The sequence below is a fragment of the Mustelus asterias genome, chromosome 23 (genome assembly GCF_964213995.1).
Source record: "Mustelus asterias chromosome 23, sMusAst1.hap1.1, whole genome shotgun sequence".
Lineage (NCBI taxonomy): Eukaryota > Metazoa > Chordata > Chondrichthyes > Carcharhiniformes > Triakidae > Mustelus > Mustelus asterias.
This window is the reverse complement of record NC_135823.1, coordinates 11,419,821-11,441,171: the sequence shown is the minus strand read 5'-3', so window position 1 is coordinate 11,441,171 and position 21,351 is coordinate 11,419,821. Positions and strand designations below refer to the sequence as shown.

The 21,351-nt window shown below is 46.1% G+C and overlaps 2 protein-coding genes across 2 annotated transcripts; one reads left to right on the top strand and one right to left on the bottom strand.

Moving 5' to 3' along the window:
- Positions 1-243: 243 nt before the first annotated feature.
- On the bottom strand, positions 244-1,169 carry LOC144510515 (uncharacterized). Its single transcript, XM_078240004.1, has 2 exons — positions 490-1,169; positions 244-319 (listed from the first exon to the last, which is right to left on the bottom strand). Exons 1-2 carry the CDS (start codon positions 1,073-1,075, stop codon positions 279-281), a joined length of 627 nt encoding a protein of 208 aa, XP_078096130.1. The 5' UTR covers positions 1,076-1,169; the 3' UTR covers positions 244-278.
- Positions 1,170-2,287: 1,118 nt separating this feature from the next.
- Positions 2,288-19,928, top strand: LOC144510520 (uncharacterized). The gene is made up of 3 exons (XM_078240012.1): positions 2,288-2,332; positions 7,434-8,220; positions 18,081-19,928. The coding sequence occupies exons 2-3, from the start codon at positions 7,718-7,720 to the stop codon at positions 18,670-18,672; spliced, it is 1,095 nt and encodes a 364-aa protein (XP_078096138.1). The 5' UTR covers positions 2,288-2,332; positions 7,434-7,717; the 3' UTR covers positions 18,673-19,928.
- The last annotated feature ends 1,423 nt before the right edge of the window (positions 19,929-21,351 follow it).

Genomic DNA, 21,351 nt, shown 5'->3' with positions numbered 1-21,351 from the left:
GATGCTGCCAGACCTGCTGCGTTTTTCCAGTTCTTCCTGTATTTATTTTAGATCTACCCGTCGTGGTAGGAAAAACACTATTTACTATCCAGGACCAAATAAATGTCCTTCATCAGCTTTAGTGGATCATTTCAGTGGAAATTTGCTCTCCCAGGTTCAAAGAGCATCAGCCCAATGGAAGCAAAGTCGTGAGGCCGGCCACTCCAGCAGAAAGAAACCCTCCGACCCTCCCACTTCAGCAACTGTCAGAATGAACATGGTTCAGTCCCTGGATGTGATTAACTGCAGCAATAACAGCAGAATCCAACCCCTGCAATCACTTGTGAACTCGCTGGTGTCTCTGCAGGTTGGATAACTGTGTGAATCCCTTCCCACACACAGAGCAGGTGAACGGCCTCTCCCCAGAATGAACTCGCTGGTGTGTCTGCAGATTGGTTAACTGAGTGAATCCCTTCCCACACACAGAGCAGTTGAACAGTGTTTCCCGACTATGAACTCGCTGGTGTCTCCGCAGGTTGGAAGACGTTTTAAATCTCTTTGTGCAGTGAGAGCAGCTGAACGGTCTCTCTTCAGAGTGAATGCGCTGATGGGCCATCAGATCCTGAGACCTTTTAAAGCCACTCCCACAGTCAGAGCATTTAAAGGGTCTCTCCTGCGTGTGAGTGATTTTGTGTGTCAATAGATCAGGTAACTGAGTGAAACCCTTCCTACACACGGAACAGGTGAATGGTGTCTCCCCAGTGTGAACTCGCTGGTGTCTCCGCAGAATTGGTAACTGAGTGAATGCTTTGCCACACACAGTGCAAGTAAATGGTGTCTCCCCAGTGTGAATTCGCTGGTGCCTTCGCAGAGTGGGTAACTGAGTGAATCCCTTTCCACAATCGGAGCAGCTGAAAGGCCTCTCCCCAGTATGAATGAATCTGTGTTTCTGCAGGTGGGATAACTCACTGAATCCCTTTTCACACACGGAGCAGGTGAATGGCCTTTCTCCAGTGTGACTGCGTCGATGAATTTCCAGCTGAGATGGGAACCTGTATCCCTTCCCACAGTCCCCACATTTCCACGGTTTCTCCATGGTGTGGGTGTCCTTGTGACTCTCCAGGTTAAACAATCAGCTAAATCAGAACACAGGTACAGTTTCTCTCCACTGTGAATACTTCAATGTATTTTTCAGGCTGTGTAACTTGTTAAAGCTCTTTCCATAGTCAGTGCATTGAAAAGCTCTCATGTGGGTGTGTTTGTCTCAGAACTATTCCAGTCACACTGATGTTTTAAATCCTCGCTGTACTCACAGATGTTGGAGACAGGAGAAAGTTTTAGCCTGTGTGAAGAGAAGAACAAAACCTGTGATGTTTAAAATTAAACTGCATTGACTTGGAAGAAAACAATGGGAAGACATTTTGCAAGGTCCCTGCATCCCCGCACCTCCCATACCCATTCCCTCATCTGGCAGCCCAGCAGGCAGGTGCAGAATGAGGAGGACACTGTAAGATTATCAATAATAATAAATGTACTTTAGCAGACAATCATTAATATCGAGGAAGTAAAACATAACATGAGTCATAATGGCGACATCACCTACCTTACTACATTGTCCGCTTAAATATCAGCCATCTCCCAGTTAAAGCAGCCCTTTCATTGTGAACATTAGGAAAGATACCATCCTTTTAGCCAGACAAATAAATGTGTCAGGCTGAGGAAGAAAAGAATGTCAATGTCTTTAAAAGAGAGACCCAGGCCAACCTTTCCAGAGTCTGCACCCTCCCTGGATTCAATTCCTTTCCCTTCAGTTGCTGCCAGTCCCCAATTTCCCCCAGAATGAGAAAATAAATGGAAAGGGGGAAACACTGATTTCCTCACAGATGATACTCAGAGGAGGAAGTTTTACTCTGAAACTCATTGGCTAACTTCCGTCACAACAGAGTTCTGCCGAAATCAGCCAATAGGAACACTGCTCCGGGTGACCTCTCCGGGTTCCAGTGCGCAGGCCCGGTGCCCGGACACAGGAGCCCCGCCCCCTCCCGCTGCTCCCCCCTCCCCGGGTCTCCTCGAGCCAAGGTTTCCAGGCAACCAGCTGATGGCTCCGGCCAGAGCGAGAAGCCGCTCAGTGATCTCCCCCTCCGTCCCGGCCCGGGACTGCGCATGTCCAAGGGAAAGGGGAAGAGGGGCAGGGGTCGAGCCCACCCCTTGACCAACATGCAGAGGCGTTAGCCAATAGGAATGATTGGAGGACCGGAAGGACTCTAGTCCTCCAGCCAATCAGAGCGCGGGCTTTGTGTGAATGAAGGTTGAGCTTCAGACAGACTGAAACTTCTTCCTGTCGCCCACATCTGTGAGTAAAACACTTTCTTTTCTCCACCTTTCGATTTCTTTTCTTATTCTGGGGGAAACTGGTGACTTGCAGCAACTGAAGGGAAAGGAAGTGAATCCAGGGAGGGTGCAGACTCTGGAAAGGTTGGCCCATGTCTCTCTCTCTCTCTCTCAAAGACATTGACATCCATTAGCTTGACACATTTGTCTGTCGCTTCTCGGCCTTTTGGCTAAGATCAAGTGTAGTATCAACATTAGAACATAGAACATAGAAAAGCTACAGCACAAACAGGCTCTTCGGCCCACAAGTTGCGCCGAACAATTTCCTTACCTTCCAGGCTCATCTATAACCCTCTATCTTACTAACCTCCATGAACCTATCCAAAAGTCTCTTAAAAGACTCAATCGAATCTGCTTCCACCACCACTACCGGCAGCCGATTCCACAACTTGATACTTTACAACAGCTCCAACACATCCTCTTTCCTAATGCCCACATGCTCAATCTTCTCAGTCCACTGCAAGTCTGCACTGCAACTACCAAGATCCTTTTCCACTGTGAATACTGAAGCAAAGTATTCATTGAGTACCTCTGCTATTTCAACCGGTTCAATACAGACTTTCCCACCGTCACATTTGATAGGTCCTACTCCTTCACATCTTACCCTCTTGCTCTTCACATACTTGTAGAATGCCTTGGGGTTTTCCTTTATCCTGTCTGCCAAGGCCTTCTCATGTCCCCTCCTGGCTCTTCTAATTTCCCTCTTTAGTTCCTTCCTACTAGTCGTATACTCTTCTAGATTTCTAACATTACCTAGCTCCCTGAACCTTTTGTCGGCTTTTCTTTTCTTCCTGACTAAATCCGTTGCAGCTTTTGTGCACCACGGTTCCTGTAACCTACCATAATTCCCCTGTCGCACAGGAACATTGCCGTGCAGAGCTCCAGACAAATTTTCCTTGAAAATTTGCCACATTTCTTCCGTACATTTCCCTGACAAAACCTCCTTCCAATTTATGCCTCTAATTTCCTGCCTAATAGCATCATAGTTGCCCTTACTCCAGATAAACACTTTCCTAGCTCGGCTGATCCTATCTCTCTCCAATGCTAGTGTAAAGGAGATAGAGTGGGCGGCACGGTAGCACAGTGGTTAGCACTGCTGCTTCACAGCTCCAGGGTCCCGGGTTCGATTCCCGGCTCGGGTCACTGTCTGTGTGGAGTTTGCACATTCTCCTCGTGTCTGCGTGGGTTTCCTCCGGGTGCTCCGGTTTCATAGAACATAGAACATAGAACATTACAGCGCAGAACAGGCCCTTCGGCCCACGATGTTGCACCGACCAGTTAAAAAAAAAAACTGTGACCCTCCAACCTAAACCAATTTCTTTTCGTCCATGAACCTATCTACGGATCTCTTAAACGCCCCCAAACTAGGCGCATTTACTACTGATGCTGGCAGGGCATTCCAATCCCTCACCACCCTCTGGGTAAAGAACCTACCCCTGACATCGGTTCTATAACTACCCCCCCTCAATTTAAAGCCATGCCCCCTCGTGCTGGATTTCTCCATCAGAGGAAAAAGGCTATCACTATCCACCCTATCTAAACCTCTAATCATCTTATATGTTTCAATAAGATCCCCTCTTAGCCGCCGCCTTTCCAGCGAAAACAATCCCAAATCCCTCAGCCTCTCCTCATAGGATCTCCCCTCCCACAGTCCAAAGATGTGCGGGTTAGGTTGATTGGCCAGGTTAAAAATTGCCCCTTAGAGTCCTGGGATGCGTAGGTTAGAGGAGGGATGCGTAGGTTAGAGGATCTCCCCTCCCACAGTCCAAAGATGTGCGGGTTAGGTTGATTGGCCAGGTTAAAAATTGCGTAGGTTAGAGGATCTCCCCTCCCACAGTCCAAAGATGTGCGGGTTAGGTTGATTGGCCAGGTTAAAAATTGCCCCTTAGAGTCCTGGGATGCGTAGGTTAGAGGGATTAGTGGGTAAATATGTGGGGGTAGGGCCTGGGTGGGACTGTGGTCGGTGCAGACTCGATGGGCCGAATGGCCTCCTTCTGCATTGTAGGGTTTCTATGATTTCTATGAGTTATGATCACTATCTCCAAAATGCTCTCCCACTGATAGATCTGACACCTGCCCAGGTTCATTCCCTAATATCAAATCAAGCACAGCCTCTCCTCTTGTAAGCTTATCCACATACAGTGTCAGGAAGCTCTCCTGAACACACCTAACAAACTCCTCTCCATCTAAACCCCTTACCCTAGGGATATTCCAATGGATATTTGGGAAATTAAAATCTCCCATCACGACCACTCTGTTATTATCACATCTCTCCAGAATCTGCTTCCCAATCTGCTCCTCCACATCTCTGCTACTATTGGGCGGCCTATAGAAAACACCCAGTAAAGTTACCAACCCCTTCCTGTTCCTAACCTCCACCCACAGAGATTCCGTAGACAATCCTTCCGTGGCATCCATCTTTTCTACAGCTGTGACACTATCCCTGATCAACAGTGCCACTCCCCCACCTTTTTTGCCTCCTTCCCTGTCCCTCCTGAAACATCTGAAACCCAGCACTTGAAGTACCCAGTCCTGACCCTGAGATAACCAAGTCTCTGTAATGGCCACCACATCTCACTTCCAAGCAGTGATCCATAGAACATAGAACAGTACGGCACAGAACAGGCCCTTCGGCCCACGATGTTGTGCCGAGCTTTATCTGAAACCAAGATCAAGCTATCCCACTCCCTATCATCCTGGTGTGCTCCATGTGCCTATCCAATAACCGCTTAAATGTTCCTAAAGTGTCTGACTCCACTATCACTGCAGGCAGTCCATTCCACACCCCAACCACTCTCTGCGTAAAGAACCTACCTCTGATATCCTTCCTGTATCTCCCACCACGAACCCTATAGTTATGCCCCCTTGTAATAGCTCCATCCACCCGAGGAAATAGTCTTTGAACGTTCACTCTATCTATCCCTTTCATCATTTTATAAACCTCTATTAAGTCTCCCCTCAGCCTCCTCCGCTCCAGAGAGAACAGCCGTAGCTCCCTCAACCTTTCCTCACAAGACCTGCCCTCCAAACCAGGCAGCATCCTGGTAAATCTCCTCTGCACTCTTTCCAGTGCTTCCACATCCTTCTTATAGTGAGGTGACCAGAACTGCACACAATATTCCAAATGTGGTCTCACCAAGGTCCTGTACAGTTGCAGCATAACCCCACGGCTCTTAAACTCCAACCCCCTGTTAATAAAAGCTAACACACTATAGGCCTTCTTCATAGCTCTATCCACTTGAGTGGCAACCTTTAGAGATCTGTGGATATGAACCCCAAGATCTCTCTGTTCCTCCACAGTCTTCAGAACCCTACCTTTGACCCTGTAATCCACATTTAAATTAGTCCTACCAAAATGAATCACCTCACATTTATCAGGGTTAAACTCCATTTGCCATTTTTCAGTCCAGCTTTGCATCCTATCTATGTCTCTTTGCAGCCTACAACAGCCCTCCACCTCATCCACTACTCCACCAATCTTGGTGTCATCAGCAAATTTACTGATCCACCCTTCAGCCCCCTCCTCTAAGTCATTAATAAAAATCACAAAGAGCAGAGGACCAAGCACTGATCCCTGCGGCACTCCGCTAGCAACCTGCCTCCAATCCGAAAATTTTCCATCGACCACCACCCTCTGTCTTCGATCAGACAGCCAGTTACCTATCCAATCCAATCCAATCCATGCTCTAAGCTCATCCATTTTGTTCACTATACTCCTTGCATTAAAATAAACACACCTCAATCCTTCAGTCTGAGAGCTCCCCTTCCCCTTCACCTGCCTATCCTCCCTCACATGTCTGTCCTATATTAAGGTAAACGCAAAATACTGCAGATGCTGGAATCTGAAACAAAAACTGCCGACCAGCCCCACTTATTTTTACTCTAACCTCCTCTCTCCCAGTCACCACATTTTGATTCCCACCCCCCAACCATTCTAGTTTAAACCGTCCCCAGTAACCTCCAGAAATTCCCGCCAAAATATTGGTCCCCCTGGGATTTAAGTGAAACCCGTCCTTTTTGTACAGGTTGCACCTGCCCCTAAAGAGGTCCCAATGATCCAGTTCTACACTTTCTGCACTTGGTTGACGTCATGAGGTTACACTGAGGCTTCATTTGAAGCAATTTTTTAAAGCAGTATCTCGGCCTTTTGGCTAAGATGCAAATGAGATCAAACCTTGGAGAAGGTGCAATGCCTGCTCCAATCAGCTTGGATCATGTAGATCAAGCCCAGGACAGGAAGTGAGAGGCCTGTCTTGTCAGCTTGGATCGGGAATGTCTCACTTGCTGAGACTTTGAATTGGACTTTGATTGGATTGAATTGTATATATAAACAAAAAAAATTGTCTGGCTAAAAGGATGGTCTCTTTCCTAATATTCACAATTAAAAGGCTGGTTTTCCCAGGAGATGGCTGACATTCAAGGGGACAGTAAATTAATACAGGACAGCGCCACCGTTTTGAGTCTAGATGATCTGGACTTGAAACATTGGCTCTATTCTCTCTCCACAGATGTTGTCAGACCTGCTGAGATTTTCCAGCTTTTGTCTGTTTTTGTTTCAGATTCCAGCATCTGCAGTATTTTGCATTTATCTTAATAGAGGACAGACATATGTCTGGTGTAATACAGATTAGATATATTTGTGGTTCGCTATAAGGTGTTTTGATTATCCTTTCCAATGTTGTAATATTATTTGTCACTTGGTCATACTGAACTTGAGTATTGCTGAAAGAGGGATGTGCTGTTGAAGCTTTTGATCTTCACTCATCAGGACAGATTCAAGAATATCAAGAATACCTTTCTCTCATCCCTGATTCTCACAGTGTATTGCATTAATTGTTCATGCAATAAATGTGTGGAGAATCGGGGTGCATGAGTCTGTCAATCTGCCTGAATCCGCACCTTCAGGTGAATTGGGAGGGTGAATATTAGATACAGCAGAGAATGGAGGGAGAGCGTGTGGGATGGAGATTTACAGCTTTTGGGAAATGAAAGAAACTAGAATTGTCTGTTCTGAATTTCTATCCTGTACTAACAGTGATGAATTTTGTAAATGCCTTTTACAGGATATCAGATAGTGAGGATTTATAGACAGAAATCTCAAACTACGTGTCAAGAAGGTGAAATGTTTCTCTCTTCTATCTGCTTCTGAAGGTTTTAAACATCAATGTGACTGGAAAACCACCGAGACACACCCAAGTGAGAGTGTTCCAGTGTATTGACTGTGGAAAAGACTTTAACCAGTTACACAGTCTGAAAAAACATTCACAGTGGGGAGAGACTGAGTTGTGTGTGTGGACGAGGCTTCAACTGATCATCAAACCTGGAGATCCACAGGGACATCTGCACCATGGAGAAACCGTGGAAATGTAGGGACTGTGGGAAAAAATTGAGATCTCCATCTTTGCTGGAAAGACATCGACGCAGTCACACTGGGGAGAGGCCATTCACCTGCTCCAGTTGTAGGAAGGGTTTCACTGATTCATCTACCCTGCTGAGACACCAGCGACTTCACACTGGAGAGAGGCCGTTCCCTTGCTCTATGTGTGGGAAGGGATTCACTCAGTCATCTCACCTACAGACACACCAGCAAGTTCACATCGGGGAGAGACCATTCACCTGTTCCCAATGTGGGAAGAGATTCACTGATTCATCCAACCTGTTGTCACACCAGCGAGTTCACACTGGGGAGAGGCCATTTACCTGTTCTCAGTGTGGGAAGGGATTCAGTCACTCATCCAACTTGTTGAAGCATGAGCGAGTTCACACTGGGGAGAGACCGTTCACCTGCTCTGTGTGTGGGAAGGGATTCACTCAGCTATCCCACCTCCAGAAACACCAGCAAGTTCACAAATGATAGGTTATTTTATCCAATGTTGTTTGCAATAATTTCCCATTGAAAAACAAGTCATGTTTTGCAATATGTAACTATTCAGCCAAAATGAACACTTGGTAAATTGAAAAGATTTGTTAACCAATAAGAGCTAGAAAGGTAACAAGTTAAAAAGAAAAAAAGTTTCAATTTATATTATGTCACAGTCAAGACACGAAGAAGTAAATATATATCTGCATCAGCTGGACTATTTTATAAAGCCTTTATTTTAAATGTTTTCCAAAATGCTAAGATAACAAGTTGGCTCCAACTGGTCACATGCTGGTTTCCGGACGTTTCTGAGCAGTTTCAAAATGAACAATGGCGAACGCCTCAGATGTCCTGGAGTGTAACACACCTTGCATCGCATCAACATCCAGCCCAGCCCACACAATGCCACAGCCACAATGCAGACAGGCTGTCTGCCCCAGCCAGTTAAGAACAAAGGCACCTAGTTGCAAAGTCCCAATCTCCAATAATGATGCCAATGGCCACAAAGATTTCAGCAAGGGGGCCCCATTTAGTCACCCTGCGACTGGCTGCCTCGGGCTCCCAGCCTCAGGGTTTTGGATTCCATCTTCAGCTGCAGTTTAACCTCAAGAGAAAACTGGATTCCAGCCTGGCAGCCTGCCTCTGACCTTCACCTCTTGCAAAGTTGGATCTCCAGAAAGAATCCCATATTTCACCTACAGAATTCCCAGAGTACAGGAACATTTTGCTGCATCTTCAGCCTACAACTGAGTTCAAAGTTTAAGTTCATTATTATTGTCACAAGTAGGCTTACATTAACACTGCAATGAAGTTACTGTGAAAATCCCCTAGTCGCCACACTCCGGCACCTGTTCGGGTACACTGAGGGAGAATTTAGCATGGCCAATGCACCTAACCAGCATGTCTTTCAGACTGTGGGAGGAAACCGGAGCACCTGGAGGAAACCCATGCAGACACAGGGAGAATGTGCAAACTCTGCACAGTGACCCGAGGCCGGAATTGAACCCAGGCCCGTGGTGCTGTGAGGCAACAGTGCTAATCACTATGCCAACGTCTTTGGACAAAGACCAGGAATTCAGTCAGGCAAAGCCACCAGAAAGAACCTTCATTGGGCATTGACTTACTGGGCTCTATTCACGTGAATTAATACCAATATCTTGTTTTTTTTTCAAATAACTCAATTTGTGCTTCCTTTCCATTCTTGCTCTGCCTTGCTACCTTACATGCTTGTGAGTGTGAATAAGACCATAAGACCAAGGAGCAGAAGTAAGGCCATTCGGCCCATCGAGTCCACTCCACCATTCAATCATGGTTGATTTCAACTCCATTTACCCGCTCTCTCCCCATAGCCCTTAATTCCTCGAGAAATCAAGAATTTATCAATTTCTGTCTTGAAGACGCTCAACGTCTCGGCCTCCACAACCCTCTGTGGCAATGAATTCCACAGACCCACCACTCTCTGGCTGAAGAAATTTCTCCTCATCTCTGTTCTAAAGTGACTCCCTTTTATTCTAAGGCTGTGCCCCCGCGTCCTAGTCTCCCCTGTTAATGGAAACAACTTCCCTACGTCCATCCTATCTAAGCCGTTCATTATCTTGTAAGTTTCTATCAGATCTCCCCTCAACCTCCTAAACTCCAACGAATACAATCCCATGATCCTCAGACGTTCATCGTATGTCAGGCCTACCATTCCTGGGATCATCCGTGTGAATCTCCGCTGGACCCGCTCCAGTGCCAGTATGTCCTTCCTGAGGTGTGGGGCCCAAAATTGCTCACAGTACTCCAAATGGGGCCTAACCAGTGCTTTATAAAGCCTCAGAAGTACATCCCTGCTTTTGTATTCCAAGCCTCTTGAGATAAATGACAACATTACATTTGCCTTCCTAATGTGTGCCTTGATCCATCCCTTGGGTTTGGAATGTGTTAATACATCCTAGTTTTGTTTCACCTTAACAAAAAAGACAATGCTTCCATTAAGCTATGACTCTTTTCTTGAGTTAGCCTAAGTGTCGAACAATAATTGGTTAACTTAACTGTCTGCTGACTTATAACTGTCTCCTGACACCAGCTGGCAGCTCCTGATGTTTTAAAACAAAGGCCTCCTGAAAGATCAGACAGTTTGAATGAGGCCGTATTCATTACTAACTTGATGTATCTTGTCAGGGTATTAAAAGCTTTGAGGAGCCCACACCTTATCTCCCCATTCTGGCTGGAAAGGCACCATTTTACAATTCTCTGGATTTTGGTTCATGTATTTCAAATCGAATGTTAATTATTTGTAATTACAAAACATAAAACATTACAAACTTTGTGTTGCAGGTGTTCCAGTCTTACTGATGCATCTATTGATTAATTATTCCTGAATTGTCTCAATTAAGGTTCTTCAACTAATCTGACTGATTTGCAATATGATTCTGGAGCACAACAGAACAAAGACACTGTCCCTTTAATCAGAGAGTCAGGCTGCCCTTGGAGAGCGAGAGATCATCTTCCCCTCCCAGAAAAGTCTCAGCAACAGTCAAAGCCATTTTGAAATCCCAGCCCGTGTAATGACTTCACAGTAAATCCTGTTCCTGTGCCCAGCAACTCCACCTCCACACACTCAATTCGTCGAGGATTCACAGATCCCACTGAAATTGCAGGATTCCTGATCCTGCAAAGAGCCCCCATATTGTTCCAATCCCAGCTATTGTTATAATTGGACAAGGCAGATCCCAGGATGGAACCTGGCTTGATCGATCACTATTGTTATTGTGTTTAGAAAGTTGGAGAGTATTTGCTGAACAGATACATGGGGAACAACTGTTACATGTTTAAACAAAAGGATGAAACATTTATTGAAGAAGAAACAGTAACTACACTACACTAGATAACAACACACTAGAAAGATTTTCAATTCAGACATCAGGAGAAAAAAAAATTCAAACTCCCTTTTCCCTCTCACCCCCAGCAGTAATCTCTATAGATCCAATTCCACTGAAGCTGGGCTTCTATTTCCACACCCAGGGTTCAGCTGATACTGTTTCAAAAAGACTTCTTTTCCCAGAGAATCACTGAAAAATTGGAATCTCCCTGAGATCCAGAACCCTCTAAATTCGCTGTTACTGTAACTTCAGTGCTACACATATAAGATCAGTAAACTTATCCCCTGAGCAATGGGATAGCATTTCCATCCAGAGAAAGAGAGACATTTAGACTGCGATCTCCTCATCCTGTCTCTCACATCAACTGAACTCAAACTGCTGTTCTGTTTCTCCCTGTGTTGCTGCAGGCATCCTGTTGCTCGGCAACAGCACCATTTTTTTCTCCACTTTGCTTTAACATCCCTAAGCAACTAACCCTTTTGATTTGATTTGATTTATTATTGTCACATGTATTAACATACAGTGAAAAGTATTGGTTTTTATGCGCTATACATACAAAACATACCATTCATAGGGAAGGAAAGGAGAGAATGCAGAATGTAGTGTTACAGTCATAGCTAGAGTGTAGAGAAAGATCACCTTAATGTAAGGTAAGTCCATTCAAAAGTCTGACAGCAGCAGGGAAGAAGCTGTTCTTGAGTCGGTTGGAACGCGACCTCAGACTTTTGTATCTTTTTTCCAAAGGAAGGTGGAAGAAAGAACGTCCGTGGTGTGTGGGGTCCTTAATTATGCTGGCTGCTTTGCCGAGGCAGCGGGAGTGTAGACAGAGCCAATGGATGGGATGCTGGTTTGTGTGATGGATTGGGCTACATTTACGATCTTTTGTAGTTCCTTGCGGTCTTGGGCAGAGCAGGAGCCATACCAAGCTGTGATACAACCAGAAAGAATGCTTTCTATGGTGCATCTGTAAAAGTTGGTGAGAGTCGTACCTGAAATGCCAAATTTCCTTCGTCTTTTGAGAGGCGTTGGTGGGCTTTCTTAACTATAGTGTCAGCATGGGGGGACTAGGACACGTTGTTGGTGATCTGGACGCCTAAAAACTTGAAACTCTTGATCCTTTCTACATCATTCCCATTGATGTAGACAGGGGCATGTTCTCCTTTATGTTTCCCGAAGTCTATGACAATCTCCTTCATTTTGTTGACATTGAGGGAGAGATTATTGTTGCCGCACCAGGTTCTCTATCTCATTCCTGTACTCTGTTTCGTCATTTTTTGAGATCCGACCCACTATGGTGGTGTTGTCAGCAAACTTGAAAATCGAATTGGAGGGGAATTTGGCCACACAGTCAAAGGTGTATAAGGAGTATAGTAGGGGGCTGAGAACACAGCCTTGTGGGGCACCGGTGTTGAGGATGATCGTGGAGGAGGTGTTGTTGCCAATCCTTATTGATTGTGGTCTGTGAGTTAGGATGTTCAGGATCCAGTTGCAGAGGGAGGCCCAGGCCAGAGGTTGGAGTTGAGTTTCATGGGAATAATAGTGTTGAAGGCTGAGTTGTAGTCAATAACTCGGAGTCTGACAAAGGTGTTCTTGTTATATAGGTGTTCCAGGATTGAGTGCAGGGCCAGGGAGATGGCGTCTGCTGTCGACCTGTTGTGGCGATAGGCAAACTGTAGTGGATCTAGGTAGTCCGGGAGGCTGGAACTGATTCATGCCATGACTAACCTTTCGAAGGACTTCATAATGATGGATGTCCGAGCCACTGGCCGATAGTCATTAAGGCACGCTGCTTGGATTTTCTTAGGTACCGGGATGATGGTCGTCTTCTTGAAGCAGATAGGGACCTCAGATTGTTGTAAAGAGAGGCTGAAGATGTCTGTGAATACCCCCGCCAGCTGGTCTGCGCAGGATCTGAGTGCACGTCCAGGTACCCAATCCAGGCCAGTCACTTTCCGTGGGTTGACCTTGGAGAAAGCTGCTCTGACATCTGCAATGGTGACCCCAGATACAGGTTCATTCAGGGTGGAGGGCATGCTCTTGCTGACCTCTTGCTCAAAACAGGCGTAGAATGCATTGAGCTCATCAGGGAGGGGTGCGTTGGAGCCGGCGATTGTACATGCCTTCATCTTGTAGCCTGATATGTCTTGTAGACCTTGCCATAAATCGGCAGGGGTCGGTGTGGCCAGCCTGGGACTCCAGCTTGGTCCAGTACTGTCTTTTGGCATCTTTGATGGATCTCCTTAGAGCGTATCTGGCTTTCTTGTATAGGTTAGTGTCGCCTGACTTGAACGCCTCAGACCTGGACTGATATCCCTGTTCATCCATGGTTTCTGGTTGGGAAACACACGGATTTGTTACAGATTTTGATAACCCAGCTCTTCTATACAAGTGTTGTAAAACCTTCTTTAAAATGCAGGTGGTGGAACAACAGCCCAGACCCACAGGCCCCACTCTAAAGTGAAACCAAATCCAAGCTTCACCCTTCTGAAAACACAAAATGAAAGGAAAACCTTAAAGCCATATCTTATTCCTACCACACACAAAGACACATATTACTTACTTAAAACTATCTCTAATCCCTAACATCTCCCAATAGTTGCTTTATCTTAGGAAATATTGAAGGTTTATTCACTTTCTTTAGGGACCAACCTAAAGGTATGCCACAACCCTCTGGAATTTACTTAGAATTTACACTGGCACTTAACAGACATCTTTCTCTCTGTGAAGGTTCCACTGCCTTCTCAAGCTTTGGACAGATGACTGCTTTTCCTCAGTTGGCTCCCACAACTCCCACAGACTCGCCTGACAAAGGAGCAGCGCTCCGAAAGCTAGTGGCGTTTGCTACCAAATAAACCTGTTGGACTTTAACCTGGTGTTGTTAGACTCCTTACTATCCAAGAAAGCCAGATACAATCTAAGGAGATCCATCAAAGATGCCAAAAGACAGTGCTGGACCAAGTTAGAGTCTAGGCTGGCCACACCGACCCCTGCCGACTATGGCAAGGTCTGCAAGACATAACAGGCTACAAGATAAAGGCATGTACAATCGCTGGCTCCAACGCACCTCTCCCTGATGAGCTCAATGCATTCTATGCTTGTTTTGAGCAAGAGCATGCCCTCTACCCTGAAAGCCTCGGATTAAACTGTATCGGAGGTCACCATTGCAGATTTCAGAGCAGCTTTCTCCAAGGCCAACCCACGGAAAGCAATTTCCCGGATGAGCACTCAGATCCTGCATGGATCAACTGGCGGGGGTATTCGCACATATCTTCAACCTCTACAAAAATCTGAGGTCCCTATCTGCTTTAAGAAGACAACCATCATCCCGGTACCAAAGAAAAACCAAGCAGCATGCCTTAATGACTATCGTCTGCTGGCTCCGACATTCATCATTATGAAGTGCTTCGAAAGGTTAGTCCTGGCACAAATCAATTCCAGCCTTCCGGACTGTCTGGATCCACTACAGTTTGCCTACCACCGCAAAAGGTTCACAGCAGACGCCATCTCGCTGGTCCTGCACTCAACCCTAGAACATCTAGATAACAAAGACATCTATGTTAGACTCCTATTTATTGACTAAAGCTCAGCTTTCAACACCATTATTCCTACGAAACTCATCTCCAAACTAGGCCTAGGCCTTGGCTTCTCCCTGTGCGACTGGATCCTGAACTTCCTAACCCACAGACCACAATCAGCAAGCATAGGCAACAACACCTCTTCCATGATCATCCTCAATACCAGTGCCCCACAAAGCTGTGTTCTCAGCCCCCTACTATACTCCTTATACACGTATGACTGTGTGGTCAAATTCCCTTCCAACTTGATTTTCAAGTTTGCTGATGACACCACCATAGTGGGTCAGAGTTCAAATAATACGAGACAGAGTACAGGGATGAGATAGAGAATCTGGTGAACTGGTGAGCCTCTGATCTTCGGCTAAGCGTTCTCCAAGGCGACCTTCACGACACACGAAAACGCAGAATCGCCGAGCAAAAACTGATAGCCAAGTTCCGCACACATGAGGGCGGCCTCAACCGGGATCTTGGGTTCATGTCACACTATCTGTAAGCCGCATGACTTGCCTGGGCTTGCAAAATCTCACTAACTGTCTTGGCTGGAGACAATTCACACCTCTTTAACCTGTGCTTAACCTTCTCTCCACTCACATTGTCTGTACCTGTAAAGACTTGATTACCTGTAAAGACCTGCATTCCAAACATTATCTTGTAAATTTGAGTTTGTATCTATATGTGCCCTGTTTGTGAACACAACTCTTCACTCACATGAAGAAGGAACGACATTCCGAAAGCTTCTTCTACCAAATAAACCTGTTGGACTTAAACCTGGTGTTCTGAGACTTCTTACTGTGTTCCAACGCCGACATCTCCACATCCTGTCCTGGACTCAGAGAGCTGAAAATCTCCATGCAGACTGCCAGACAGATATATGTCTCTATGACTGGATTAAAGATGTGTGGAATGTACAGACTGGGGAACAATGGATGGGGGCGGGGCTCCCGGGTCCGCGACCTGAACCCGGAGACGTCACCGTGGAGCAGAGTGATTGCTATTGGCTGATTCAGACAGGGCTTCATTGTGCCGTCACGATGACTCAGAGGGGCGTTCCAAGCACACAGCGTCCTATTGGCAGCAATATCACTGGTTACAGAAGCAAAACACTGCGGATTGGATACCAGCGCAGCGCAACTGCCAGTCAAAGCCCCGCCCACCCCCCACGTGTGCCCGGGCTCCGCCCCCTCATTGTCTACATGCGGGAGATTAACCAATAGCAACACGTGGACGACCAGATGGGCGCTGGTCCTCCAACCAATCATAGTCCGGGCCTTGTTTCAGTGGTTGCACGGAGCTTCGTCCATTGTTATCAACAAAGCCGCTGCTGCTCCTGTCTCTGAATGAAGATTGAGCTTCAGACAGAATCAAACTTCCTCCTATCGCCAACATCTGAGGTAAAACACTTTCTTTTCTCCCCTTTTCTTCTCATATTGGGGGAAAATTGTTGACTTGCAGGAACATACTCAGTTAATGGTAGGGCGTTGGGGAGAGTTACGAACAAAGAGATCTAGGAGTACAGGTTCATAGCTCCTTGAAAGTGGAGTCACAGGTGGACAGAGTGATGAAGAAGGCATTCGGCATGCTTGGAATACAGGAGCTGGGACATCTTGTTGAAGTTGTACAAGACATTGGTAAGACCACACTTGGAATACTGTGTGCAATTCTGGTCACCCACTGGGCGGCACGGTAGCACAGTGGTTAGCAAATTCCTGGCTTGGGTCACTGTCTGTGTGGAGTTTGCACATTCTCCTCGTGTCTGTGTGGGTTTCCTCCGGGTGCTCCGGTTTCCTCCCACAGTCCAAAGATGTGCGGGTTAGGTTGATTGGCCATGCTAAAATTGTCCCTTAGTGTCCTGAGATGTGTAGGTTAGAGGGATTAGTGGGTAAATATGTAGGAATATGGGGGTAGGGCCTGGGTGGGATTGTGGTCGGTGCAGACTCGATGGGCCAAATGGCCTGTTTCTGCACTGTAGGGTTTCTATGATTATAGAAAGGATATTATTAAACTAGAAAGTGCAGAAGAGATTTATTAGGATGTTACCGGGACTTGATGGTTTGAGTTGTAAGGAGAGGCTTGATAGACTGGGACTTTTTTCTCTGGAGCGTAGAAGGCTGAGGGGTGATCTTGTAGAGCTCTATAAAATAATGAGGGGCAGAGATCAGCGAGAAAGTCAATATCTTTTCTCAAAGGTAGGGGGGTCTAAAACTAGAGGGCATAGGTTTAAGGTGAGGGGGGAGAGATACAAAAGGGTCCAGAGGGGCAATTTTTTCACACAGACGGTGGTGAGTGTCTGGAACAAGCTGCCAGAGGCAGGTACGAAAGCATTCAGACAGTTACATGGGTAAGATGTGTGTAGAGGGATATGGGCCAAATGCAGGCAATTGGGACTAGCTTAGGGGCTTCAAAAAAAGGAGCAGTATGGACAAGTAGGGCCAAATGGCCTGTTTCCATGCTGTAAACCTCTATGAATCTATGACTCTATTATGCTGTATTTTCACCATCTGAAACAATCCTATCAATTAAACACATTTTTAATCTAGTCACAGGGACATATATCTGGCAGCCTGCATGGAGATTTTCAGCACTCTGTGTCCAGGGCATGAAGCTGTGAGCATGGATGTGTCAATCTGCCTGAATCAGCACCTTCAGGAGAATTGGGAGGGTGAATATTAGATACAGCAGAGTGAGAATGGAGGGAGAGTGTGTGGGATGGAGATTTACAACTTTTGGGGAATGAGAGAGGAAAGAATCTTCTATAGAAACTAGAATTGTCTGATCTGAATTTCTATCCTGTGCTGACACTGATGACTTGTGTAAACTCATTTTATAGGATATTGAAAGAAGATCATAGTAGAAATCTCAAACGTCACATCTAGATCTGACAAAAGTCATATTCCTTGGGACCTGAATGTCATCGGCCTTTAAATCTAGAAGGAGAAAGATTTGTCCAGTCTGTCGCTTTGAAAAGATGTCTTGGTGATATCAGAAGTTGAGGTTTTACAGACAGAAATCTGAAACCAAACTTCAGATCAACATCTGATAAAGTCTCTCAATTCATTGGGACCTGAATATCATCGGCCTTTAAATCCAGAAGGATAAATGCTTTTCAGTTCTGTCTGCTTCAGAAAGTTTTCGACATCAGCGTGACTGGATAATCACACACATACACCTGAGTGAGAGTGTTCCAGTGCACTGACTGTGGAATTTTTAAATCCAGCACCCAGCCTAAAAAACACATTGCTCACTTCACAACGGAGATAGTTCATACAGGTGTTCTGTGTGAGGCTTGAACTGATAGTCTGATCTGGAGAGACACAAGGACACCCGCACCATGGAAAAACGGTGGAAATGTGGAGACTGTGGGAAAGGATACGTGCGCCCATCTCAGCTGGAATCTCACCGTCGCAGTCACACTGGAGAGAGACCGTTCACTTGTTCTGTGTGTGGGAAGGGATTCACTCGGTTATACAACCTTCAGACACATCAATCAGTTCACACTGGGGAGAGGCCGTTCAGCTGCTCTGTGTGTGGGAAGGGATTCACTCGGTTATCCAGCCTTCGGACACACCAACGGGGTCACACTGGAGAGAGACCGTTCACCTGCTCTCAGTGTGGGGAGGGATTCATTAGGTTATCCAGCCTTCGGACACACCAACAAGTTCACACTGATGAGAGGCCATTCACCTGCTCTGTGTGTGGGAAGGGATTCACTCAGTTATCCAACCTGTTGAGACACAAAGTCACTCACACCAATGAGAGACCCTTTAAATGCTCTGACTGTGGGAGCAGCTTCAAAAGACCTCAGGAACTGATGTTCCACCAGCGCATTCACACTGAGGAGAGACCGTTCAGCTGCTCTCACTGCACAAAGAGGTTCAGAACGTCATGTAACCTGCGGGTACATGAACGGATTCACACTGGGGAGAGACCGTTCACTTGCTCTCAGTGTGGACAGGGATTCACTCGGCCATCCTACCTTCTGAGACACCAGAGAGTTCACAAGTGATGACAGGGGTTGGATTCTGCTGTTATTGCCGCTGTTGATCGCATCCAGGACTGAACCATGTTCATTCTGGCAGTTGGTGAAGTAGGAGGGTCGGAGGGTTTATTTCTGCTGGACTGGCCGGTCTCACGACTTTGCTTCCAGTGGGCTGATGCTCTTTGAGATTCGGAGAGCACATTTCCACTGAAATGATCCACAAAAGCTGATGAAAGACATTTATTTTATCCTGTCGAGTGGTGACAATCACCAAGCAGGCGTGTTCCCTTCCAGTCGGGGGGAACACCTCAGCAGTCGAGGCTATTCAGCCTCCAATCTTCGGGTAAGTGTTCTCCAAGGTGGCCTTCAAGACACACGACAACGCAGAATCGCAGAGCAAAAACTGATAGCCAAGTTCCACATGCATGAGGATGGCCTCAACCGGGATCTTGGGTTCATATCACATTATCTGTAACCCCCACGACTTGCCTAGGCTTGCAAAATCTCACTAACTGTCCTGGCTGGAAACAATTCACACCTCTCTAACCTGTGCTTAACCCTCTCTCCACGCGCATTGTCTGCACCTATAAAGACTTGATTACTTGTTAAGACTCGCATTCCAACCATTATCTTGTAAATTGAGTCTATGTCTATATATGCCCTGTTTGTGAACCCAATCCTCCACTCACCTGATGAAGGGGCAGTGCTCCAAAAGCTCGTGCTACCAAATAAACCTGTTGGACTTTAAACCTGGTGTTGTGAGACTTCTTACTGTGCTGATCCCAGTCCAACGCCAGCATCTCCACATCTTGTTTACCAGACACAGGGGTGCCTTAACCCCTTATTTGAGAGGGAGATATGTGACCTACGTGCCTCCAGCACCTACAGGCATAGCTGTTGGATACTCACCCAGAGATCGGTGTGGCAGCACCTGATTGGACTTTATTGATCAGGGTGATGAAACTTTGATCGATTGATTGGCAATAACCAAAAAAGGCGCGAAACCAATGAGGTATAAAATGTGCTGCACAACAGAAGAATCTCTCTCTTTCCCCAATGAACGAACAAACGACAACAACGGTGACCATCGCCCGCAACGACCAGCACGAGGAGAGCCACCACACCAAAGGAAGGAAGATCAGAGCCAGATATCACGCGGATAAAGGCCAATACTTGCCAGTCACGCAAAAGTCAAGTCAAGGTCTGGTATTGGACTGGAACTGTACTATTCTGTAAGATAACTTCATGTTGAATTTGTGGGTCATTAATCATTGTGTGTGTGAATAAATATTACTAACAACAAATCTACTTGCAATTCTTGAGTCCACCGTACAAGGGTTAAAACAGACTGTGCGGCATTATCAAAATGACAGAAGAAATTCTTAGTTTAAACAATTTCTGCCATCTAGGCAGTTTCCACAAACATTTACGTGAATACAGCATTCATTTTTAAAATAAAGCTCCAGTCACATTAGAGTTTAAGATGTCTTCCTTGACCTTGTTACTTAGAATGTGCAAAGAACAATACAGCACAGGAACAGGCCCTTCTGCGCACCAAGCCTGTGCCAATACACATGTCTATCCCTCTGTTCGCCTCCTGTTCATACCTCTATCAAGGTACACCTTGAACGTTGCTAATGTGTCTGTTTCCACCACCTCCACTGGCAGTGCGTTCCAGACACCCACCACCCTCTATGAGTGAAAAACCTTGTACGTCGCCCCAAAACTTACCACCTTTCACCTTAAACCTGTGTCCCCTTGTAGTCGACCCTTTCATCCTAGGAGAAAGCCTCTGACTATCCACCTTATCTATGCCTCTCATAATTTTGAACATCACTCCTCATCCTCTGTCTTTCCAGTAAAAACAATCCAAATTTATCCAATCTCTCCTCATACCCAAAACCCTCCAGACCAGGCAACACCCTGGTAAACCTTCTTTGCACTCTCTCCAAAGATCCACGTCCTTCTGGTAGTGTGATGATAGAACTGCACGCAATATTCCAAATGCGGCCTAACTTAAGTTTTATACAACTGTGACATAACTTGCCAACTTTTATACTCGATGTCCTGGCCGATGAAGGCAAGCATGCCACATGCCTTCTTGACCACCTTATTCACCTGTGTTGCCGCTTTCAGGGATCTGTGGACCTTTACGCCCAGATCCCTCTGTATGTCAGTGCTGTTTACTGTATAATTCACACCTGAATCTAATCTTCCAAAATGTGGACAGGTGGCACGGTGGCACAGGGACCCGGGTTCAATTCCGGCCTCAGGTCACTGTGTGGAGTTTGCACGTTCTCCCCATGTCTGCATGAGTTTCCTCAAGGTGCTCCGGTTTCGTTCCACAGTCCACAGATGTGCAGGTTAGGTTGATTGCCAAATACTAAATTGCCACTTAGCGTCAGAGGATTAGCAGGGTAAATATGTGGGGTTCCGGGAAGAGGGCCTGGATGGGATTGTGGTCGGTATAGACTCGATGGGCTGAATGGCGTCCTACCGCACTGCAAAGATTCTAGGATTCTATGAAAATGTATCACATCGCGTTTGTCTGGATTAATCTCCATCTGCCATATTTCTGCCCAAGTCTGCAATCTATCTATATCCTGCTGTATCCTTTGAAAATCCTTGTTACTATTTGCAACTCTGCCAATTTTTGTGTCATCTTTTGTGTCATTTGCAAACTTACCAAGCAGATCCCCCCCCATT